General features: G+C 33.6%; 1 protein-coding gene across 1 annotated transcript; it reads left to right on the forward strand.

The window, feature by feature from the left end:
* Positions 1-9,844: 9,844 nt before the first annotated feature.
* Positions 9,845-23,818, forward strand: LOC133194452 (globin-like). Its single transcript, XM_061330407.1, has 4 exons — positions 9,845-10,159; positions 21,955-22,097; positions 22,335-22,560; positions 22,823-23,818. Exons 2-4 carry the CDS (start codon positions 21,964-21,966, stop codon positions 22,961-22,963), a joined length of 501 nt encoding a protein of 166 aa, XP_061186391.1. The 5' UTR covers positions 9,845-10,159; positions 21,955-21,963; the 3' UTR covers positions 22,964-23,818.
* The last annotated feature ends 987 nt before the right edge of the window (positions 23,819-24,805 follow it).

A 24,805-nucleotide genomic window follows, 5' to 3' on the forward strand; every position in this document is an offset into this window, starting at 1 on the left:
TGACTAATGTATTTACACATGAATGTGTAATCTAGACACGAATATGTAGTTTAGGCATTAATTAAATAATTAATGAACTGCTTTTTTCACATTTTTCTCATTGTACGTTTTAAAAATAAGCTTACTGATGAAGACACTATCAAATACTTGTAAATATAATTGCATTTGTGGTGGTGTTTAGGTATTTAATTTTGTTACGTCTTCATGTGCTATATAATTGAATTAAGTAATTCTAACTTTCTGCTAAGCATAGCAGTATAGCTGAATTATATCTTGTAAACCTCCCTTTACGTAAGTTTGAAGTCAAGAGAATTCTCATTCGACGGTTTCAAATTAGGTTTAAACTAAGTGTCAAGATCAATAATGCAAGAGGTGACATTTTATTTTAAACAACAAACAAGAGTTGTCGATCTTCAATTACCAATTCTGAGAACAATCTTTCTTTACTTTATATACCAATTAGTTGCATTTTTAGAACTTAAAATGTTTCATTATATGTCTCCAAGTTTTCAGCAGGCTTAGTTTCTGTATTAACTTTTTTTCTTGGATCCATGTTCATTGTCTTAAAGGACTATATTCGGTAATGACCAATATCTACCCCCAAATTCAAACTTTGATAGAGAAATCTATAATTATGTTCTAAAGGTATCTGCAAACTTGAGAGCATTACTTATTTTCATCAGCTATGACGTCATATGTTAGATATGACGTCAAGAAGATGACGTAAATATTCCCATCTAACCTAACTCCGTCTCCATAAGCGGAAAACACGCCGCGTTACTCTCTGAATTATTTCTTTAATTGGTTATTGTTTGCTACCCCTTTTTAATGAACTTAAGCATTGTTTTGGTACCGATTTAAAAAATTCAGTTATTAGACTTATGCAAAATCACTATAAATAGAACGCGTATCACATCCGTGTACATTACATGTACCTTCAATGAACCCGAACTCCGTCACAAGGGCCCTCTAGTATATAGCAACGTATTCATTAGAAATTTCTTTCCAGTTTAGTATTTTCTCCCTTTATCTTAAACCTGTAGAAATTAGAAAATTACATAGAAAATTAGTTTTGAAGATTTAAAATAGTATTAAATTGTATTTTAGGAAAAGTATAAACAATAGAAAAACTAACGTAAATATAACGTATTTTATATGTAATAACATCACGCTAATGTTATCTCCAACGTGTAGCGCATTCGAGCAAACTGAATCGAAAATAAAATATTTTAGCCGTATTCATTATGCCATGTCATGCTCCTCCTTTAGCAAAGACTTTCATAAATGTGGTAGTGTCAGATACACGGCTTCCTACTAGCTTGTGCTATTGGGTAACCCTTTAGCTCAATTGGTAGAGCACTGGACTGGCAAGCCAGAGGCCCCGGGTTCATCCCTAGCAGAGGCACAAAAATGTCTCTGTTACATTTGGCGCCCATGTAGGGACCCGGGTGTTCTCTGGCGGGTGAAAGTGATTGCCCCAGAACTTCGCCCCACAGGCGTCGGCACTCCAAATGAGATGAGGACATCTCATTCTCTGGAGGGGGACAATGTGGTAGTGTCAGATACACGGCTTCCTACTAGCTTGGGCTAGTGGGTTAACCCTTTAGCTCAATTGGTAGAGTCACTGGACTGGCAGGCCAGAGGCCCCGGGTTCAATCCCTAGCAGAGGCAAAAAATGTCTCTGTAACATTAATATTGCTAACATGTAAAAATGAGCATATTGACGCACATGTCGTAGGTATCGATGGAATAGCGCATGAAGGAAGGTGCTTACTGATTTCACATAAAATATGATAGATACGAGGGTCGTTCAATAAATGATGCAACAAACAGTATATAATAGAAAATATAGATTTATTTAATTTATTTTTTTCACAGTTGAAACGTTCAATTAAAGAGCTCCTAATCATGGAAAACAGCATGGTTATTCCTATTGTCCTCGCAAAGAAATTCACTTTTAAAAGTATGCATGGTCACTACACTGAGCTGAAAACTGTTTAAAATGATCTCTGCCAAGAAGATGAAAATAAGAGCGTATGTGAAAACTGTGCTTCTTTACATAAATCACCGAAGAACTCATATTAAAGAAATGATTTTATATGTGGAAAGAATAGTCTTAAACGCTGTATAGTTTTCAGACTGATTCAGAAGTTCAAAAGTTAAAAAAAAAAGAGTTAAAATATAAAAGTCAAACTGGTCGATTGAAATTTGTAGGGACACCAAACGTTAATGCTAGTTTGTGCCAACATGACATCTGAAAATGTCAGACTTACATCCAAAGACATTGCTAGAACACTAAGCATTTCATCGTCATAACATTTTATAGAATTCTGACAACGGAAATGAATATAATAATATTTCTCTCAGATAGGTGCATTATTTTCTTAAAATTGCCTAAGAGAAAAATACGCATTAAATGTGCCAACGATCTATTTAAAAACAAATATTTTGACAAAGTAGAAGATTTGTTAAATTTGCGTGATGGATGGGTGCACTTTTTATAGCCAAAAAAAAAAGATCAATAATAAATGTGGAATCAAAGAAAAAGCTATCGCTCTTATTATTGTAAAGAGAAACAAGGGCTCCAAGCATGTTTATTAGTTTTCATTTTTTTTCAAGAGGTCCAGTATAACATGTACATACATCCAAAGGAAGGACCATCAATGGTAAACAGATTTCTTGCAAAGGAAGTCCAAATACCGCCCCAGGGTAATTTTCTTGCACCTGGTAACGCTGCTGCAATTAAGCACTAACAAATAAATGAAATTCTGAAGAAAAGAAAGTTTACAGAGCTTAGCCATCCCCCATATTCGCTTGATCTCAGCCATTGTGAGTTCTTTTTATTCCAAAAATGCATGAAAAAAATCAAAGGAAGATTGTACAATATTAGATATGTCATGGAAAGTGATATTCATCAGTGTCTGTGAGGCATCCCTAAAGATGGGTATGCTGAGGTTTTCTGGTCATTGGTACAAACACTTATGACATGTGTAAAGGATAACAGGGAATGCTTTGAGAGATGGAAAATGTTTAGAATATGTATTACGTACATTTTTACTTTTAGATGACCTATTGCATTATTTATAATATTGAACGACCCTCGTACAATAGAATTAGTGTAATTGTAACTTACTTTTTCTTAAACTTGACAGCTATAATTTTTCGGCATTTGATTGTAGATTTTGTATTAAAAAAATTTAAAAAATAAAATAAGTCACAATCGCATTCGTTTACAAACAGCACGAAGTTTCCCGAAAGTGACGGAGTTAGGATAGTGACGGAGTTAGGAGGTTTGCGATATATAAGAGAAAACGTGTATTTTGCGTCGATATTTTGATTAAAAGTCATCAAGCGCAGGTGTGCCCCAGCTCTATCTTTTGATATAAGGTGTAGAATTATAATATCCATCAAATATGTGAATATTGTTCTGGAACATGTTTGCACTCAGTAAATTCTTTACTTAAGCTAACTCGCGGTATTCAATTTGTCGACACGGCCAGGCGTGTTAGAGGACCGACGACATCCAAAAATAAGAATTCAATGCGTATACAACATGTATTTGCTTTCTCTAATTTTCTCTGTTCATAATTATTTATTTCGTTGATCTTTATTATGAATTTAGCGCCTTTCAGAACTGGTGTGCTTAATAGACGTTTGTGAAAAGTTGAGGAAAGTTAAGAAACGCAAATGAACATTGCGAGAAAAATAATTACATATTAAGTTTAAATGCACAATTGTTGTATTTTACGTTAATTTAACAGGGTAGTTGGGTTTTTTTTTAAATGAGTCAAAACAATATACATTTTGTGTTCCTAGATATTGAAATTGCATATAGTTCCTACTGTGTATTCTACCGCAAGGTGACAAGGTTTCGCGTGTGTTATAGAGATTTGAACGTCGTAGATTTCTAATTAGCGAATATGGTTTAAACACTTTCAAACCTGGTCAGTCGCCAGGTTTCTGAAAAAGAGGGTAAGGGGGTTGTCTGATATCCCCTCCTCAGAGCCAGAAATTTCTTTATAATTAAACTGGTGGATACAGAATTATGATCAGTGCATAATTCTGTATCCACCAGGTTAATTTCTATATATATATAATTATATATATATATAAAATTCTATCTCAGATTCTCAAGAATGTGACACTTTCACTTAAATTTTGTGCTACTTTTCAAGTGTTCAGTTAACATTTATATATATGCAACCACTTACAAATTATAAGAGTACTATAAGTATTTTAAACACTGTTGTCTTACGAAATATTTCGACGATTGTTGAAATTCGAAGCTATTAATTTCCTTCTTAGCTGAGTAGGTACTCCAGACTACTTTTCTTAAACACAGATACGTGTGGAAATCAGCGTAACTCTAATACACGGGACCAAGTGAAGTGAAACCGAAGTCATTATTTTTTTAAGAAATCGTTCCAATTTACCCCCTTTCAATAATCGATTAAAAATGACGTTTATTACACGATTTTATGAAATATTCGGTTTTTAAATGTCTTGCATATAAAAATCCAACTTTACCATAATATCTATCGATTAAAACACAGAACAATAACTTATTTAAAACATGAAAGTATGCACTGCAGTGAGGTATATTTGGCGGTGTACTATGAACTGGGGGGGGGGGGGGGGGTTATTACAAAACACCTTAGCTCGAAGGTCCCAGCTGCTCATTTTCCAAGGATTTTTCAGACTAATTTTTACCTACACTGTAGATGGAATATGCAAAGACACATAATTCTCGTATATATCTGCGACGGGAGATTTTAATAGAATATTTTACCAATAGGGGAGTACCTCACAAGGCACGAACAAAACAAATGTGTATATGCTATTAGATTGTAAAGATTTTAAATCTGTTAGGGTAATTTTTGACTGAATTATAAAGCACTGTTAAGTATTCAATTTACTTCTTTTATAGAAAATTATTTATTCCCTACTAAATATTTGACATATATTTACATGATAATGAATTATGTGACGTGTACCCCAATTTATCACAGGATATAGCACAATATACAGGAATAAATTACAGGGTTGGACACCAGAACGCAGTTATATCAACAAGGGGAAACTGTAGACCATTTGCCATCCGGAATCAAAATCACTGAATAAAGTCACTCAAGTGTGTTACTATAACATGATCTTGATTAACAAGATTTAAAAATTAAACTTTCATTTGACGCAAATTTAACGAAACCCTGGGAATAATTTAGAGGTGAATTTGCGAAATTCTAGAAATTAATCTTCATGACTTTTTTTTCTCTCTTTTCTGAATTACTTGGATTTTTTTTATTTTTTCTGGTATGTAATACACGATACTTACATAATTTAGTCACACACACACACACACCCTCACACACACACACACACACAGATATATATATATATATATATATATATATATATATATATATATATATATATATATATATATATATATATATATATATATATATATATAAAGCACTAAAAACCAACAACACTGTATATCCTAAGTGTCGGATCTACTAAGTAGATACAAGGTCACGGATGGAAATTTATATAAAGCACTAAAAATGACCAACGACACGAACAATAATAATTGTCAAATTTTCGGGACAACCTGTCCCTTCCTCAGGACAAAGAAAAAAGTTAAGAAGTCATAAAAACAAAGGAAATAGAGAAGCAAAAACAACTAGCACTACTACTAAACTACCAAACACTAAATATTTACAATGTTACATGTTTAATTTGGAGTTTATAAACAGTTGTGAACAAAGAAATCCGGAGCGCTATGAATATAGATCTAGTGTTCCTCTCTCCGAATCGGAGACCTCACTTCTTTCCAAGGGGCTGAATTTCTGTCCCACGCCACATGAGGTCGACGAAAAACAAGTCAGAGAGGACACCCGAGCTTTCTTTCGGAGACTTCGGTTGAAGGAGCACTTTTCTAGGAAAAACTCCGAAGTTGACTCATATGACTCTTCTCAGCCACAATTGCACGACCTAGAGGAACACAAACTCTATCGGCCAAAAAGTGACTGGGAACCTGCACCGGGCAAATGCGGAGCCCTTGAGTCGTATATTGACGCCGTTGAGTCAGACATAGAGAAACTCCTTTCAATGCCAGACAAGGCTCCCGACAATTTGAGTAAGGAAGAGAGATCCGCCTTACAATCATTAAAGAATCGGGATGACATTGTAATCAAGAAAGCAAAGGCTCTACATTAGTAGTACTTGATAAAGAGACGTACATGGCGGAGGCCCATAGACAACTCTCAGACGAACGTTTCTATAAGAAACTGGACTCTGACCCTACTAAAGAATTCTCCACCGCCATCACCAGAACTCTTGACGAAATGTTTGAGAAAAACGAGATTGGTATCAACGTCTATGAGACACTCAATCCTATTGACTGTAGACCAGGACAATTTTATCTGCTTCCTAAGATACATAAAGAAGGTATGCCAGGTCGCCCTATAGTTAGCGCTATTGGACACCCCACGGAGAAAATTTCTGAATACATCGATTTACATCTCCGTCCACACGTAGAGAATTTGCCATCCTATCTCAAGGACACCACGGACTACCTTAACAAGACGCCCTCTACTGGCCTTCCAGATCATACCCTTCTCGTGACTATGGACGTCACATCTTTGTACACCAATATTCCGCACGATGAGGGTATCGAAGCCTGTAGAGAAGTCTGGGATAGTAGATCCATACAAATTCCTTCTACCGAGTCCCTTGCCAAGCTCCTTGAACATGTTCTCAAGTATAACAACTTCATGTTTAATGGAGAACATTACCTGCAGGTTAATGGCACTGCTATGGGTACGAAAATGGCACCATCTTATGCCAATATTTTCATGGGCAGACTGGAACGCAACTTGCTACTTCAAGCACCATTTAGGCCCCTTAGCTGGTTGCGTTTCATTGACGATATAGAGATGAAGTGGGTGGAATGTCGCGAGAGCCTCGAGGCATTCATTTCGTTTGCCAACACCTTTCATCAGTCTATCAAATTTACAGTAGACGTATCTAATTCGAAAAACATATTCCTAGATATTACATCTACCCTGACTGATGGTGAAATCGAGTTCAGTCTCCACACGAAACCCACAGATTCCCATCTGTATCTTATGCCAACTATCTGTCATCCCCCACACACATTTAAGGGTGTGCCTAAGGGTCTAGCCACCAGAATTCGGCGCATCTGTTCATCCCCCGCCTTATATCAAGAACAAAGCGGTCTCCTTAAGTCCCACTTATGCAAGAGAGGCTACAATGCCCACACCGTACAAACTGCTATTGATGAGATGGCGGGACATGACAGGCAAAACCTATTACGCTACAAGGAAAAAGACAATAGCGACAGGGTCCCTCTGGTAACCACATACCATCCCGTCATTAAGAACCTCAGCGGTATCCTTCAAAAGAATCTGCCAATTCTCCACTCAAATAAACGAATGGCAGAGGTCTTTAAGGAGCCCCCATTGGCTGCATACAGACGCTCGAGGAACCTAAAGGACATGGTAGTAAGAACCAGATTGGACAATCCATTACCTAACGGGGGCTTTAAAACTTGCTCTGACAGAAGATGTCTTCTCTGTAAGTACAGCTCTGACACAGACAGTTTTCACAGCCCCGTTACAGGCTGCAGCTACAAAATACTAGGGAATTTGTCCTGTCAAACAGACAACTGCATTTATCTCATCAGTTGCAAAGTTTGCTCCAAATAGTATGTTGGTGAAACAGGAGATCTCCGCAGGAGAGTCAATAATCACCGTTCTACCATTAGGACCAAAAACCTCAATGAACCCGTTGGGGAACATTTCAACCTTGAAGGTCACAAATGGGAGGACATTACAGTAGTGGTTATTAACCATAATCCAAGATGGACAGACGCGCAGAGAAAAGGCAAGGAAAAGTTCTGGATGCACAGGCTGAAGTCATTCCGCCCTAATGGTATTAACAAACTTAATGACTTCACCAGGATGAACGTGAACTAGACCCAATCCCGGATTGTAACAAACAAGTTCATTCTCTCTATATAGTGTAAACTTTACCGTTAATTCGTTTTAGCAATCCTGGAACAACCTACCCAAATATTTACAGCTTACATTTTTGTTTATTTCTTTTTTTCCGATTTCCAAATTTATAATATATCCAAATTCATATTTCAAAATTGTCCTTCCATATTATCTTTCTTTAATTTCTTTTTATCATGTAGAGTGACGCTATTTGAGAGAATAAGACAATGTACGATTTACTGTTGGTCGTAATTAATTAGCGATAATTAATTCGTTCAATTATGTAAATCACACTTCACCAGCGTACACCCGATAGACCGGACGCAATTCATAGCGCTCCGGATTTCTTTGTTCACAACTGTTTATAAACTCCAAATTAAACATGTAACATTGTAAATATTTAGTGTTTGGTAGTTTAGTAGTAGTGCTAGTTGTTTTTGCTTCTCTATTTCCTTTGTTTTTATGACTTCTTCACATTTTTCTTTGTCCTGAGGAAGGGACAGGTTGTCCCGAAAATATGACAATTATTATTATTCGTGTCGTTGGTCATTTTTAGTGCTTTTAGTGCTTATATATATATATATATATATATATATATATATATATATATATATATATATATATATATATATATATATATATATATATATATATATATATATATATGGAATTTTCAGCTTGAATGCTGTTTGTTATTTTCATATTTTATTCACAATTACCAAGATTATTCACAATTACCAAGATTATTTTTACAATTAAAAAAAACCCAACCATTGTGAGTGGAAAAATGTACCTCCTGAGAAATTAAGTTCGATTACCGCTAAGTCTGCCTTAAATCTTCATAGTCAGTAGGCTTTTTTTTTTTTTTTTTTTGTTTTAACTTTCACTGGTTTGAGTTCATATCTTTACTAAATTCTAAACCTGTAACACAGGTGACGTTTCGATATGAGAGAAGCAGGAACATAAATGAATGTATATATCCATACATGTACGTACAGTCAGTCTTCCAACACAACAACTTAAATACTTATAATATAACTTTAACATAATTATAATAATCCATGTATAGAACTTATATATAGATTGTTAACTGTTTTCCCTTTGGAAAGAATGAAGAGCTTAGATGTCTTTAAATATTTTCTTAAAAATAATTTGCTAGAAGTTTTTAAATCCATATGACATGTGCATTTCAATCTGCTACGAGAGTGGTCACGTGATCTCCTTATATGCATTGCAATCACTGTTCGAACACGATATTGATTTATTTTGACATGATCTCTTTTGAAACATCAATGTTTAAAATTAATTTTTGAATTTAAAAGGTTTCGTTTTTGTACGTTCATTAGACGTCTTCGGATCTCACCAACCGGTGACGAGTTTCTATTAAGTATTGCATGTAATAACGCTCCCGTTGGACATGGTTGACCTTTGACCCAATATCGTCAACCAGAGGAGACATGTAGCTTGGGATCAGAAACATTAGAATACACTATCATTACAGACTTTCCTTTGAGTGTTTACGTAGCCGCTTAACTTTTCTATCGTTAAATAAACTCTCAGCGACGAGGGATCTTTGAAAGTTTTATGTTATTATAAATATTTACTATTTGTTCGCTCCTGACCGACGTAAAGTAGATGTTCCAGTAACGAATATCTGGTCCTGGATGGAAGTGTTTTATGTGTGGGATAACGCCAGCTCTTTAGCCATATGTTATCAAAAGGCATAAATAAGCCATGCCTAGGTCCTACGTCATAACTCTCACCCGCTTTTGTAAAATATAAATAGCGAAACCCCGAACGGTGACCGCACACTAATTCCCGAATGATTGACAGCTAGGTTCTAGACGTACAGACAACATAATTTACTAATAATCAGTTATTATAAAGTAGGTCAATTGATTTTGATGTACGAGGATAAAGAGTGCACGATTCTGCAGTTGAGGAATGAACTTTCACCCTCTGTTTGAGAGCCGCTGAAAAATCCCTCAACGAATCTCTGTATTCTCACGGTTGAGGGTCGGTGCTCCGCTCGCGGGACCCCGGGATATAGTGTTTAACTTACCTGGATTTTTTTACCTGAGTTTTATCTACCCAGTACACCTGTCATTTTCAGTGTATGCTCGTACAGTGAAACACAGGTAGGCCGTTTTAATTTATATCTCTGATTTAAAAGTCCTCAAAATAAAAACAAAAGTTCTGAATTTGATTTAATGTCAAAATGCTTTTCAAATATAGGCCAAATTTCATTTGACTAAATTTCATGCGAAAATAACAACAATAAAAACTGGCGATGTTATATGTATTTTTTTTTTCTACAAGAAGAGATACCTGCACGATATATACTCTTATGATTTACTCGGTCTCGGAAAAAAGCGAAACTTCAAGGTAATTAAGGCGGAAGTATGTTTGGTAATCAATTATAATTCTAAAACAGTATGTTTTCGAAGATCAAGAAGTGTATTGTGGTCACAACGTACTAAGTCTTGTGTATGTGAAATCACATCGAACGTTCGTCATTGTAATTTTGTTTTCAAGTCGTAGAAAGTCTGTTTTGGAGTATTAATCGAATTTGTATTTAAAAATGATGAAAATCTCTCTCTCTTTCTCTCTCTCGTAATTTTCTTCAAATATTAAAATTTTTAGATCATTGGTTAGAATGCATGACTATCATTCGATATGAAATAATAAAGCATTTTCTTTTAGATTTTCAATGTCAATAATATATTCAGATATTGCGCCTAAAAGAATGTTAAAACGATTAAAATTATATATCTTTTCGAGGAATCCACAATGACAAATGCATTTCTTGAGTGTATGGTATAGATCTGATATCTTGATAACAGGGGGGTGCGCTATTTGTTTTAATGCCTCGTGTAATATATGTACTTACGAATGCAGTAATGATATTAAATTTTTTGCATTGTGCAGACTGTGCAAACATGGACCCATTAAGCTGGTCTGGAATTTCCGCACTGAATACATTTTGTCTGTAGAACTAGTCTCTTTAAAATACGCTATTTGTTTTCACTTGAAAATTGATATATAAGCATTCCGCGACCGTTTGTAAAACATCAAAAGATTATATATCTATGCCTTCTTACTGATAAAGTCAATAACGAGACTGAAATCTCGTGCTTTCTCGCGCGAGTCTGATCTTTATTGACAGCAGTAGACACTCATCTATTCAAAAATGTAGGGATGATACGTCAAATAGATAATGAATTGAATAGAATTTCATGTGAAAAATACCAATTAAATAATTATCCTCATCTCTGCTGGGGGCGTGCTGTGACATCGAACTACGACCATCCCCGAACATTTGAATGCTTTGAAGTACACTGTAAGGATTTAGGAATAACGGGGGTTTGCAGCGTAAATAAAATGTACAGTGATAGATATACATATGTACGAGCGTTGAGCTTAGGAACTTCAAGGTAATCTATTGATAAAGTGTGTGACACGCAGTGGGGGTAACTGTCATTAAGGGCACATTAAACACAATCAGCTGCCCGGTAAACACGTGTTAAGTGGCAGGAATCCGGATTATCTGAAGCTATGTATACTATCTAATGTCTTTTTTGGTCACTTAAATATTCAACCGTCCCATTTCTATGAATTTAAAAATCAATGGGCGGATCCAGGAGAGAGATATGAAAGTGGGTTATTGAACTCGCTTCCCCTTAGTCACACACAAAAAAAATGTTATATCAGTAAATTCACAAAGTAACAAAACCTCTTTTAATATCCCTGGACTCCCATAACCCCTCTCGAAATACGAATTACCAAAATATTTATCAGGACATTTTCAAGACTTATGCCGACAGTGAAAATAACCTACAATAGCCGATCACACTTGATTCATTAGAAAGGTTTAGCAATCCAATGTGTGCGCGAACTGGTACATGTACATGCTCGTGTAAATAATTAACTTTAGTGTTGAAAAAGACAAGCCATTCAATAAAATTCAACAAACTTTGTTGTAGGAATTAATTCGTCATTAGCAAAAATTATGACGCAATGCACAGATTTCCTGGTTGAAATCTCCTGGTACACGTGCACGTGAGTGTACTATTTGCTAAACCTCTTTTATTGATTCAGCCAATCACAATTATATACAGTCAAATAATTTAATTTTGGCTGTAAAGCGTCATTTGATTGGATAAAAAATTAGTTTATATCGTTTCACCTGTGTTGCCTAAATCACAATGTTTACGTCAAAAACGCATCAATCCGCTTGACTTGTACAATTTGAAGGCATTTTTGAAGGATAAGTTGTATCTTATTTTCGACACTTAATGATGGTAAATTAAATTATAAGGAATGAATTTAATAGCTACCCAATTTATACGGTATAAAGAGGGTTAATTGGAACAGTTCACACTTTTTTTATAAACCGCTTTGCGGTTTGTAAAGCGTAAACTGCCTCACCCCAGGTTACATGTATTCAGTATAACTTGGGTAGCTATTAAATTCTTACCTTAAAAATATCAAATTACAAGCCAGTCAAATTTATACACGCATCATAGCCTCAGCAAATCAAACACATATCTACGTATGACACAGTGTCATCCATTCACACACATACATGAATGTCAAGTCTCTGCCCATCACACTTGCATATAAAAATATGATATAAAAGTAATAGTTTTTTTTCTTGTATACACATGTATGTCATAGGGTCAGCCTATCACAATTATATACACTTACAGTATGTCATAGTCTCAACTCATCACAGTTATATACACTTACAGTATGTCATAGTCTCAACTCATCACAATCATATACATGTACTTACAGTATGTCATAGTCTTAACTCATCACAATTATATACACTTACAGTATGTCATAGTCTCAACTCATCACAATCATATACATGTACTTACAGTATGTCATAGTCTCAACTCATCACAATTATATACACTTACAGTATGTCATAGTCTCAACTCATCGCAATCATATACACTTACAGTGTGTCATAGTCTCAACTCATCACAATTATATACACTTACAGTATGTCATAGTCTCAGTCCATCACAATCATATACACTTACAGTATGTCATAGTCTCAACTCATTACAATTATATACACTTACAGTATGTCATAGTCTCAGGTCATCACAATTATATACACTTACAGTATGTCATAGTCTCAGCTCATCACAATTATATACACTTACAGTATGTCATAGTCTCAACTCACCACAATTTTATACACTTACAGTATGTCATAGACTCAACTCATCACAATTATATACACTTACAGTATGTCATTGACTCAACTCATCACAATTATATACACTTACAGTATGTCCTAGTCTCAACTCATCACAATTATATACACTTACAGTATGTCATAGTCTCAACTCATCACAATCATATACACTTACAGTATGTCATAGTCTCAACTCATCACAATTATATACACTTACAGTATGTCATAGACTCAACTCATCACAATTATATACACTTACAGTATGTCATAGTCTAAGTCCATCACAATTATATACACTTACAGTGTGTCATAGTCTCAACTCATCACAATTATATACACTTACAGTATGTCATAGTCTCAACTCACCACAATTATATGCACTTACAGTATGTCATAGACTCAACTCATCACAATTATATACACTTACAGTATGTCATAGACTCAACTCATCACAATTATATACACTTACAGTATGTCATAGTCTCAACTCATCACAATTATATACACTTACAGTATGTCATAGACTCAACTCATCACAATTATATACACTTACAGTATGTCATTGACTCAACTCATCACAATTATATACACTTACAGTATGTCATAGTCTCAGGTCATCACAATTATATACACTTACAGTATGTCATAGACTCAGCTCATCACAATTATATACACTTACAGTATGTCATAGTCTAAGTCCATCACAATTATATACACTTACAGTATGTCATAGTCTCAACTCATCACAATTATATACACTTACAGTATGTCATAGTCTCAGTCCATTACAATTATATACACTTACAGTATGTCATAGTCTCAACTCATCACAATTATATACACTTACAGTATGTCATAGTCTCAACTCACCACAATTTTATACACTTACAGTATGTCATAGACTCAACTCATCACAATTATATACACTTACAGTATGTCATAGTCTCAGACCATCACAATCATATACACTTACAGTATGTCATAGTCTCAACTCATCACAATTATATACACTTACAGTATGTCATAGTCTCAACTCATCACAATTATATACACTTACAGTATGTCATAGTCTCAGACCATCACAATCATATACACTTACAGTATGTCATAGTCTCAACTCATCACAATTATATACACTTACAGTATGTCATAGTCTCAACTCATCACAATTATATACACTTACAGTATGTCATAGTCTCAGTCCATTACAATTATATACACTTACAGTATGTCATAGTCTCAGTTCATCACAATTATATACACTTACAGTATGTCATAGTCTTAACTCATCACAATATTGAATATCATGTCCCTTGAAAATGTTATCTTTTAAATTTTTTTATTCGATTTCAATAAGGTACACGCGTATGATGTGTAAAATATAAATTCTAAAATTATAGAATTTATTTTAGTTCCAGAATTGAAAAAAAGTGACGTATCTAAGGCATCTGATAAATGTGACCATTTGCACTTGACTAGACAGATTGTAAAAAAGATTGCTATATTTTTTTTTAAACATTGAACGATTTAAGATAGAATTTTAAATATACACGATTCACTTTTCATGCTGTACAAAGTATGTTTCTGCATTTCCGCAAGATTATTTTTTTTGATAGCTCAATAACGGGAGCTTCGGGAAAAATGGGTGTGTATAAATACAATTTTAGGCAATGGTAATTCATTCATGAGGATGCACACTTAAGTGCCATTTTCTTTGCTTCCTCTTACATGATCGAGTTAATTAAAACTTCAACTCTATGATCATATTCCTAAAAGGAATACTTGTTTTTGAGTAACAAAAACATTTTAAAAATTGTCCAGAAAATCTTTACCGTACGTTATTTCTGATGTGAGGCACTTTTGTAGCTTTATCAGGTTATCAGTGAATGTCCTTTTTTCTCCATTTATTTAATGGATTGTAAAAAAATGAAATTGAAATGTTTTATCTACATTTGTACACAATTAATCCATTAGCAAGGGAAACAAGGTAATTAATTACACTATAAATTCTGTTCGTACCAGGAATATAGAGACAAACAAGCGATTAATTACCGCTCCCCGGCCTAACATTTCTAGGTTATACATTTATAAGTTCAAATAAAATACACCTTCATATATTAGCCAAGGTACATCATACTAAATATATACCATGAATGCTCGGTGTTATGTCCACATTTCATATCTCAGTTCTTTTGAATATAAACAACTTCGTTAATTAATCACAACTTTAACATGTACAAAAGCATATAAAAAAAATCTAAAACATTATATAAATAGTGCACGTTTTTTAGGGTAACAGTTGAAATTGACACCCCAAGGAAAACCATTGTCAACCGACGCGTCAGCGGAGGTTGACAATGGTTTTCCGAGGGGTGTCAATTTCAACTGTTACCCTAAAAAACGTGCACTATTTATTTTATTATACTGAATGTCTTATTGATTTCGGATATCATACAAAAAATTCGGAGATCGTCGTTAAGTTCACGCTTAGAAAGCTTTCACACTCCCCACTTCTATTTTTTCAATAAGAAAGCTTCGGAAAAGATTTACCAACCTCTTTTTTGTTTGTTTGCTACTCAAAAAGTCCTTTATCATCTAAAGTTTGCACTCGCAAGGATGTTTCGTCTGTCGTTTGTTGTTTTCAAGTAAGCTACATCGGACGCAAGCTTTTATTGACGTTGTTTATTTGACTTCTTTCAAACGCACAACCGACGTTTTGAGAATTCTACGGTGAACCGTACGCGCATCATTTGAACGCATGTGATATTTTCGTAATGTTACCCGTTGTCAAGTGTGTTGCTAATGCTGAGGGTAACATTACGGATTGTTAAATGCCTCTAAACCAATCAGATTTTAGTATTTAACATGAAAGTATAATAATACGATTTACGCAATTTTGATACGCACTACTGTCTACGATGTACTCATTTAATATCAATGTTAATATTTGCTACAGCAGTATATCTAACCAAGAAAAAGGGGGGGGGGATAAGGTTTGAAGGTCTGATTTTCATTGAAATCCTTATAACACGAACTTCTTTTATTTTGAATCTATATTCCTGTTTATCTGAACCTCGAACTGATTGATTTTAATCTAAGCCTTTTTTTATACAGAAACATTTCTTGTTACATTAGCTTTATAAGCTATTTTTATCTATAAATCGTGTTTATAATTATATTTTTGTGGATGGATCACCTCTATGCGGATGTGCATCGTTTTTTTTTTGTGTGTTAAACTTAAAACCGGCGTCTTCAATTTAAAAAAAAAGTCTTTGAATTTATATGTTCAATGTTGCACTGTTAATAATTGATTAAAGTTTCTTTTAAAGTTTCAATCTTAAATATATAATTTCAACAAACTATTTTGTTTACATATGAAATTCAAAACTTTGAAGTGTCAGAGTTTTGAATGTCTCTAGCTATAGTTTGTATTTACTCAGACTTGGTTTTTGGTAATATACATAAAAAGAATTCAGAGAATTTTTATGTATTATGAAATATCCTATTTTAAAAGCCATTTGTATTATTGTAATCTGTTCATCTATCATTTAAAATTTACAAGCCATTAAATTTATTCCTTAAAAAAAAGTTAAAACTCCACATTTTTTGGGCATAATACCCGCATGGTGTGAAGATTTTGGAGGAAAATAAAGGTGAATATTGATTTATTCTCTTCTCAACGGCAGTAGCGGCATAAATAGGTAGGAGACATTTATCATATAATAATGTCGCAAACTGCGGCAAAGGAAAACCCAAATAACATGTACAGGTCAGATGTTTACAGAGAGAAAGTTTGTAAATATCTCACTATTCTCGATCGTAGCATATACATTTACCAAATTCATGCATATTTTCTTCTATCCGATCGCAGGGCTCTATAGCTAGCTTTTTGGTTAAATACATTTGTCTGGGAAGAATAAAATATCTTATCGATTTAAAAGCTTAATTAAAATTTCTATTGCTCAGAGTATCATCGTTCTGTCTTCGAAAATTACTTAAAAGTTATAGTAAGAATGTAATACATTAACACAACACATTCTCTCTCTCTCTCTCTCTCTCAATGCCATGTACGAGTTACCGTTTTTTAAAACAAAACACTAATAATGAAACACTAATTAACAAAATAACTTTCCCCTAAAGAAAAAGGTTTAACTTTCAATAGAGATATGAAGAGATAAATCATAGTGGTGCGACCGATTCTACATGATTCTCTTTGAGGTGTGAGATGAAACTATGAAATTTAATCGTCTTCATATATTGCAGCCCTAAATGTTTGTAATAATAGAATTTTAACAATGTACAACATTTTATATTGCGTTTATAGATTTCCAAGACATTGACACCAGAGGCCATTTGAGACTCTGGTAAATTTTTTCTGCATTGTAGATGTTGTAACGAACCTCATCCTCAGTAATAGACGGACATATTTCGATATTTATACTTCACCCATTTGCACATACTCTGCGTCGACACGGTTGCTAGGAAAAATGTAGAACAATTGCAGTAGAAGAAATGAAATATTTTCTTTAATTTGAATCTTGAATTTTAATAAAAACACTCCATTAATCTCTATTTGAGAGCTTTGTGTAAATAAATGGGTATTATTTTGATTTGACATGTTTTCTTTGTGGGAGACGGTTCTTCAAGAACCTCATTTTACTATTTCTAATGTCATAAGAAGATCGTTTAACCTCAATGAAAGAAGAGAAGAATTTTCCCCGACAGCGCTTTCAATTTTACACACAATAAAAAGTTTCAGCTCAGGAGAATTTTAATAGAGACGGAGGAAGAATGTTAGTTTACAATGGTCATTGTCCAGTGGTCTAATGGGTCACAGGTGTGCGTGTGTACTGACCACGAAGTAAATAAATCAACAGTCACTTAAGAATGTACAGACGTAAACATTCTCACAAAGTAGAAATTAAAAAAATGTTTATAAACATTTCATAAATATTTACCGGTGTTTTATTATAAACTAAGCTCTAAGCAAATTTTGAAAATCGTGTGAATGATTTGTCAAAATACTAGTATAAGAACACACAAATCAGTAGGGTTGTTAAATTCATATGTTGACCTGTATATTACATTTATTTAATTTGACATTAAGAATGAGAATGAAAAAAATATCAATCGAACGCTAGAGTCGAGAGTTATATTTTACAGATGAAAGTTCAAATATATACATGTTGAATAGAACACCCTAGGAATTCGCTATCGCTGAAGACATTGTTTCTCAATTAATTCTTTTTTCATCTTACGTGGAATAAAGCAAAGCGACATTTCTCCATTACATTACTCTATTGCACAGGGGGCTTAGTGGGGGACTTGAAATGCACATAAAGGAAGCACATATTGCATAATATCTTAATCTGTTAAATCTTATCAACACAAATTAAAAACTGTCCGCCCAGGGATTGGAAAAGGTTGAGTTTCTTGTACAACGTTTTTAACCTAATGTACATTGCATAGTTAGTCATACATTTTTCAGTATCTAGGTGATATGAATGTTTGAATTTACTTCGTCACATCAGGAAGCGAGTAAAATCAAATTTTGGGACAAAATATTCCATAATAATAAGGATTATGGGTATTGTGTTATCTTAGATCGGTTCATCGGTTGATATCAATGTTTATCAAAATTATTTTTTAAACATGCTTTTAATTCTTTTGAAAAAATAACACACTATTATATAATTTGTTTGAGAAGGAAATTTATTTTATCGTAAATTTTAAATTAAATCACAATGTCAATAAAACTTTTAATTGGAGGAAAAAAGCAGAACAAAATCATTTTCTTTAACTAGGCATAATGAATATTGTATTTATATTATTATAAGGAAGGAGCGCTTAACACCTTGTAAATTGGATATGGAAGAAAGTCTTACACAATCCTACACAAATACAGATCTCTGACCATGTGTTTTAAATGGTAAAACGGCAGAAAAACTAATCATATGTTCGTTGAAATAAGTTCTCCCTACCAACAGCTTGATATACATGTATATAATAATAAAAATGGTGGACAGTGATAATCTTTTGGATGAGAAGTTTTTAAAGTTGTGTGTGAGAAATTCTGAAATAAAAATACTACAGGAGTGTTCCATCATATGACTAAATATTATCAATCATTCAAAAATAAAGGGCGCGACTTCTGTGTTCAAAAAAAAAAAAAATCAAGCAAAAAAAAGGGACTTCTAGGGATTTTCCCACGCAATACTTTATATGAAATAGAGCGGATTCTGAATTTTCACTACATTTCTTTCTCAGTTTAATAATGAAGGTAGGTGTGACGTCGGTAATTAATTAATATTTCAATCAGATAGTTTATGTTTTCCTACGTTGATGCAAGTAAATCGATGATAACAAATGGAAATGAATAATTTATCATAAGTAAATTGTTTATTGAGTTGCTCTGTTTAAAGCCTTTTGAATGGAACCTTCATTAAAAAAGCCTGTGTTTTACAACTGGGATGCAGGAGAAACTGGGGTGGGGTACATTTGAATTCATCAACGACTGGTTTAGTTTTATTGTAACTACTAAAACTTGACTTTTCAGGATATCCGTTTAATCTTGAGCGAGAATTTCCCTATTTAGTTAAGCTTTGCTTCCTGATGCCTCATGCATACTAATGCTTCATTTTTCGGCAAAGAACCCTTTAAATAAGATATAATTGTTAGATAGTCGAAAAGGAAGAGACGAGCAGCTCTTGAGTTTCAGTAGTACACACAAATTTGCCTTCATTAATTCACAAACTAAGAACAATTTATTTGGGAATCTAACAATTTTTTCAAACCAATGTTATTCTTAATCGATTATTTATCTGCATTTATCTACAGATGTATATTTATTTGAGAGATTGTTTACATTAGGGCCATTTTTTTGAATAACAATGTAAATATTTCCCACCTCCATTAAGGGTAGTCACCTACTACGCATACATAATGATGTTCAGGTACAAATGTCCGAAATCTAGGTCTCATAGTTCCTTCTCTGGAGTGTTATATTCCTGTAATAATATACTAATGTCAACAGTTTTTGTGAAGGATTGCAATTTAATAATAGCTTTCAGAACAAAATTGATGTTAAACAAAATTGCCTAAGGTAACTACAAAATAGGTTTCCAATGTTCAGATTTTTTTTCTTTTTGTCGAGGAAGAACTGCATGCTTTCACCTTTCGAAGTGGTCATATAAATGTAAAACCTATTTTTTGGTACCTGTTGCTTGTTAATGGCTTCCAAACATTTTCTGTATTATTCCTTTAAAATATAAACAATATGTAGATTTAAACCAATAAAATTCAAAGATAAGACGTTTCGTGAAAGAATTCGAAATGAAATCAATATCATCACATGTATATTTCCTATTGCTATCTAATTGGTATTAACCTGTCTTAAGTCACGTTTGGTCCCCTTAATTTGCATCACGTGACTTTATTTTTTTTTTCAGTTAACCGTATCCCTTAGACTGTTTTGATAATTTCGAATGTTTATTCATTTCTTTATCATTACACCCCATCTCCTGGTTTACAATTATACACAATACTTGTTTACCCATTCTTAAAGCTTTGTTAAGATATTATCATAATAATCCAGAGTAAATTTTATGTTAAATTCATGGTCTTTTCAACCAGATGTTGAAATCTAAAATGAAATCTAGATATTAGATGAAAAGCGATGAAGTAAAATTCCATTCGATTCCTCGTTTAACCTTGGCTGTTGTTTTCTTCATCATCCTATCTGTCCCACGGAGAAAAGGAGCATGGACATCATAGGACTCGGTCTCGCCCCAATTTTTACCTGGAACCAATCTGATTTTCCATTTTCCTCTATTACTGCACTGTATATTTATTTATTACTTTATTTTATTCACCAGAATAATAGATTTCTACAGCATGGTGGATTTTAGCAGACTTGTGTATTTTGGATTTTTTTTTTTTTTTTTAATTTTTTTAAATTTACTGTAAATAATTTTCTTCCTTTACGTATTTTTCCTGCAAAATGCATCGAAATGCGGATATCTGAAGCATTGTTTTTATAACCTTGTCTGGGATGACCATTCCGTTCTGAAAGAATTGATATCGTTTATCAAAAAATAACAAGAAAAAGAAAAAAGAAAGAACTGTAGTGTAAAATAACTTTTTGCTGTTTGGTCAATTTTTATGGCTAGAGGACTAAATTGTTTTGTTGGAATTTGATTTCTTGATTTAAAAAAAAGTGCAGAAGTATTTAGATAACCATTTAACCATTTTGTGAGGACATTAATTCCTAGGTTTCTACCCCATACAAAAATTTAGTAATTTCACAATATTTAAAACATCTGGTCTTGCTTTCTCCTCCTTAATACCTGATCAACCTCTTATGGTTCCAGGTGCCCTTGTTCACGATTAGCATTCTTTACTGCAGTTATGATATTGATCCGCACCCTTAACATACATGTATTTGAGATTTTGTGTCAAGATCTGATGCAAAAAACATTGCTTATATTGGCATTAGAGGCAGCTCTACAGTAAACAATGTCTACATATTCATCTGTGATATCGCTCTTACAATTTCACTCCGATGGACAGATTTTGTTTTAAATTGACAATACCTGATACACGTATGCCAGTCCATTAATACATTGCTCTCTTTCATCTTAGGTGATGAACGGATATTAAAACCACAACTTCGAATTTAATTGCAACCATCATGATGTGTTGATATTTTTTTTTTATTGGTAGCCTAATAAAATGACGGAAAATAATAACACTAAGGACCCGGACACAGGATTAACGGAAGCGGAAGTATGTGCTGTTGAGGATAGTTGGAGCATGATCTACCGGAAAGAACACAGGAAAGAAAATGGCGTCAAACTGTTTGTTACGTGCGTTTTTTTTAAATTGACAAATCGATTCAAAATATATTTGGAAAGAAAAAGAAATCAAAATATACATACCTTTATGTTAGACAAAGAATATTTTTTAGAAATTAAAAAAAAAAGATTAAACCAATTGATTGATCAGTCTTGACTGCGAGGTGTTATAGCTTTATATGCTTATTTTCTATCGAGGCAGATGCATTGGTATGTTCTGAAATGCTTCATTTTCCTTCTTTTTGCTAGATTGTTCACATTATATCCCTCGGCAATGGACATGTTTCCACAGTTCAAGGGCAATTCTTTGGAGAAAATAGCTCAACACCCCAAACTCCCAGCACATGGTATGTCCGTGATGTATGCTTTGGCCTCTTATATCGACAACCTGCACGACGCTGAACTTCTGGTAGAACTTGTGAAGAAGACAGCGATCAGTCATATTGGACGAGGCGTGGGCTCTAGGGAATTTAAAGTAAGTACATGTACACTATCATTTTATTGCACTAAACAATTTTCTCAGAGGATTTTGAGCTTTTAAAGTGAATAAGTAAGTTTATGAATTTCTCATTACTATTACAATTAACAAGGGTTAAGTTTGTATGGAGGTCCTACTTGTTACAGTTTACAAGAATTCTTTCTTTTTAAGTATAGTAAGTATTTGTTATCTTACCAGAGTTTGTATAAAGGTAAAAAAAAAAAAAAGAGAGGTAAAAATACATATTTTTACTTTTCAGTGGCTGACCGAAGTTGTACCGTCTTGGCTAGAGGAAGTTTTAGAAGGTGAATGCACACCCCTCATGAAAACGTCATGGGTCAAACTTCTGAATATTGTAGTAGCAGTTGTAATCGGCGAGGAGCAGAATATGAAATCGTAATCAACCATTCAGGTGTGTTATTACTTCAAAAAGGGTACATATAAGAGAAATGAGATGACCATTTAGTACGCAAATATCAGGGATGATGTAAAAATCGTGTCACTTGTTCGAATAGACTTGCTAGGAGGTATGTGTATAAATAGCAGCATCTGTTTGGAAAGAAATGCCAAGAATCCCATAAAGTGTTCATCTTTAATTGACTCACCATTACATGTACATGTATATCATACAGGCTCATTTTTTTTATATTTTGTATTTCTCGTTAGTTTACACCAAAATTGTCAGTAGCTTAATAATAGCTTAAATATAGATGATATCAAGAATAAGTAATGTGAACAATAGAATATGATTAAAAGCAAATGTAAACACTGGAAAACATTAGAGATGTGTTAATCCAAAACATATATATCATACAAATAATATAAATATAAGTATTAATATTAGTATGACTGCAAGTGTTTGTTATGTTTCATAAACTAGAATGTATTGAAATGACATACTTACACTGTATATTTTCAGTATATACCTACATATATGTATCCTCTGTAAAGGTAGATATTATTGTAGAATGTTTATATTTTATATTTCGCTCTTTTTTTGGCTCATGAAACAATATATCAGCAAAGTTAGTACATGTAGATTTAAACAACCACTCAAGCCAAAAATGACAATTTCACTTAGATTTATCACAAGTGTTTTCTGTTGAATATTGTTATTTATTTCTTCCGTGTGACATCTTGTACAGGTGTAAATATATCCATTGTGGTTGTACTTTTGTTGTTGTTTGTATTTGTTGATGGATAAAAGATTGCAAGGCATCCATTAAATTCATAATAAAACCAATATCAATCACAACTGACTACAGAATAAAAATGCATTGTTTCTGCCGTCAGAAGTACGTGATAATATGAAGATAACTGCTTGCACTGAACACTGAAACCAAGGTTGTTGTTTTTTTTTACGTGACTTTGACATAGTTTTATAAACTTCAAACAGAGACTCCTCAAGTTAAAATAGCACTATAAAGTTACGACTTGAATTTCTTCAAAAAGCACCTGTTGGATCAGGAGTCACGCTGATAGAAGACGGGTAGAATGTGGGTGTCTACCAAACCATCCGTGCCTGCTGTAGAACATAGACTGATAAAGTCTTAAAATACAATTCAGTTGTTAAGGATATACGAGGGTTGATTTATAGGTGACGTCACGATCGCTGTAAAATCTGTAATGATGGAAAGTCATCAATATTTATACTGTTATCTGTTATTCTGTAGCATATATTTTCCATCCAGTTACTATCTCTAACACTTTTTTTAAATATAGAGATGAACACAAATGATGTGTCAATCACCGCACGACAAGAACGTTCTCGCCGACTTCATGACCTTACTCTTAGGAATTCATTTTCTGTTCATACACAAATCTAGTTAATTTCTCTTTCTTACTATGTTTTTTGATAAATCCACTGCCAGCTTGATCTTCATTTTTCATCTTATGCGTCTTGCTTTGAGTTTTTGTTAAACGAAAGTTATAGTATTTGAACTTTTCCCCAAGTTACATTCTTTTCATTGTATGTAGATTTTCTTGTGTAACGTTGTGACGGTACATATTGTCGTTTTGTACATATTGTCGTCGGCGACAATATGTACCTACCCTCACTGCACATTTTGTCGTCCATCGGTACATATTGTCGCCGGCGACAATATGTACCGAGACGAGCCTTATTTTCCTCCTGCATAATGGACGACAAAATGTACAGTCAAGCACCGGCACATATTGTCGTCCAGTCAATGTCGGCATATATTGTCGTCGATATATTGTTTTGACGAATATTTAATCGAGA

This window comes from Saccostrea echinata, unplaced genomic scaffold, assembly GCF_033153115.1.
Source record: "Saccostrea echinata isolate AGI-Se365-2 ecotype Australia unplaced genomic scaffold, CSIRO_AGI_Sech_v1 ptg000029l, whole genome shotgun sequence".
NCBI classification, from domain to species: domain Eukaryota; kingdom Metazoa; phylum Mollusca; class Bivalvia; order Ostreida; family Ostreidae; genus Saccostrea; species Saccostrea echinata.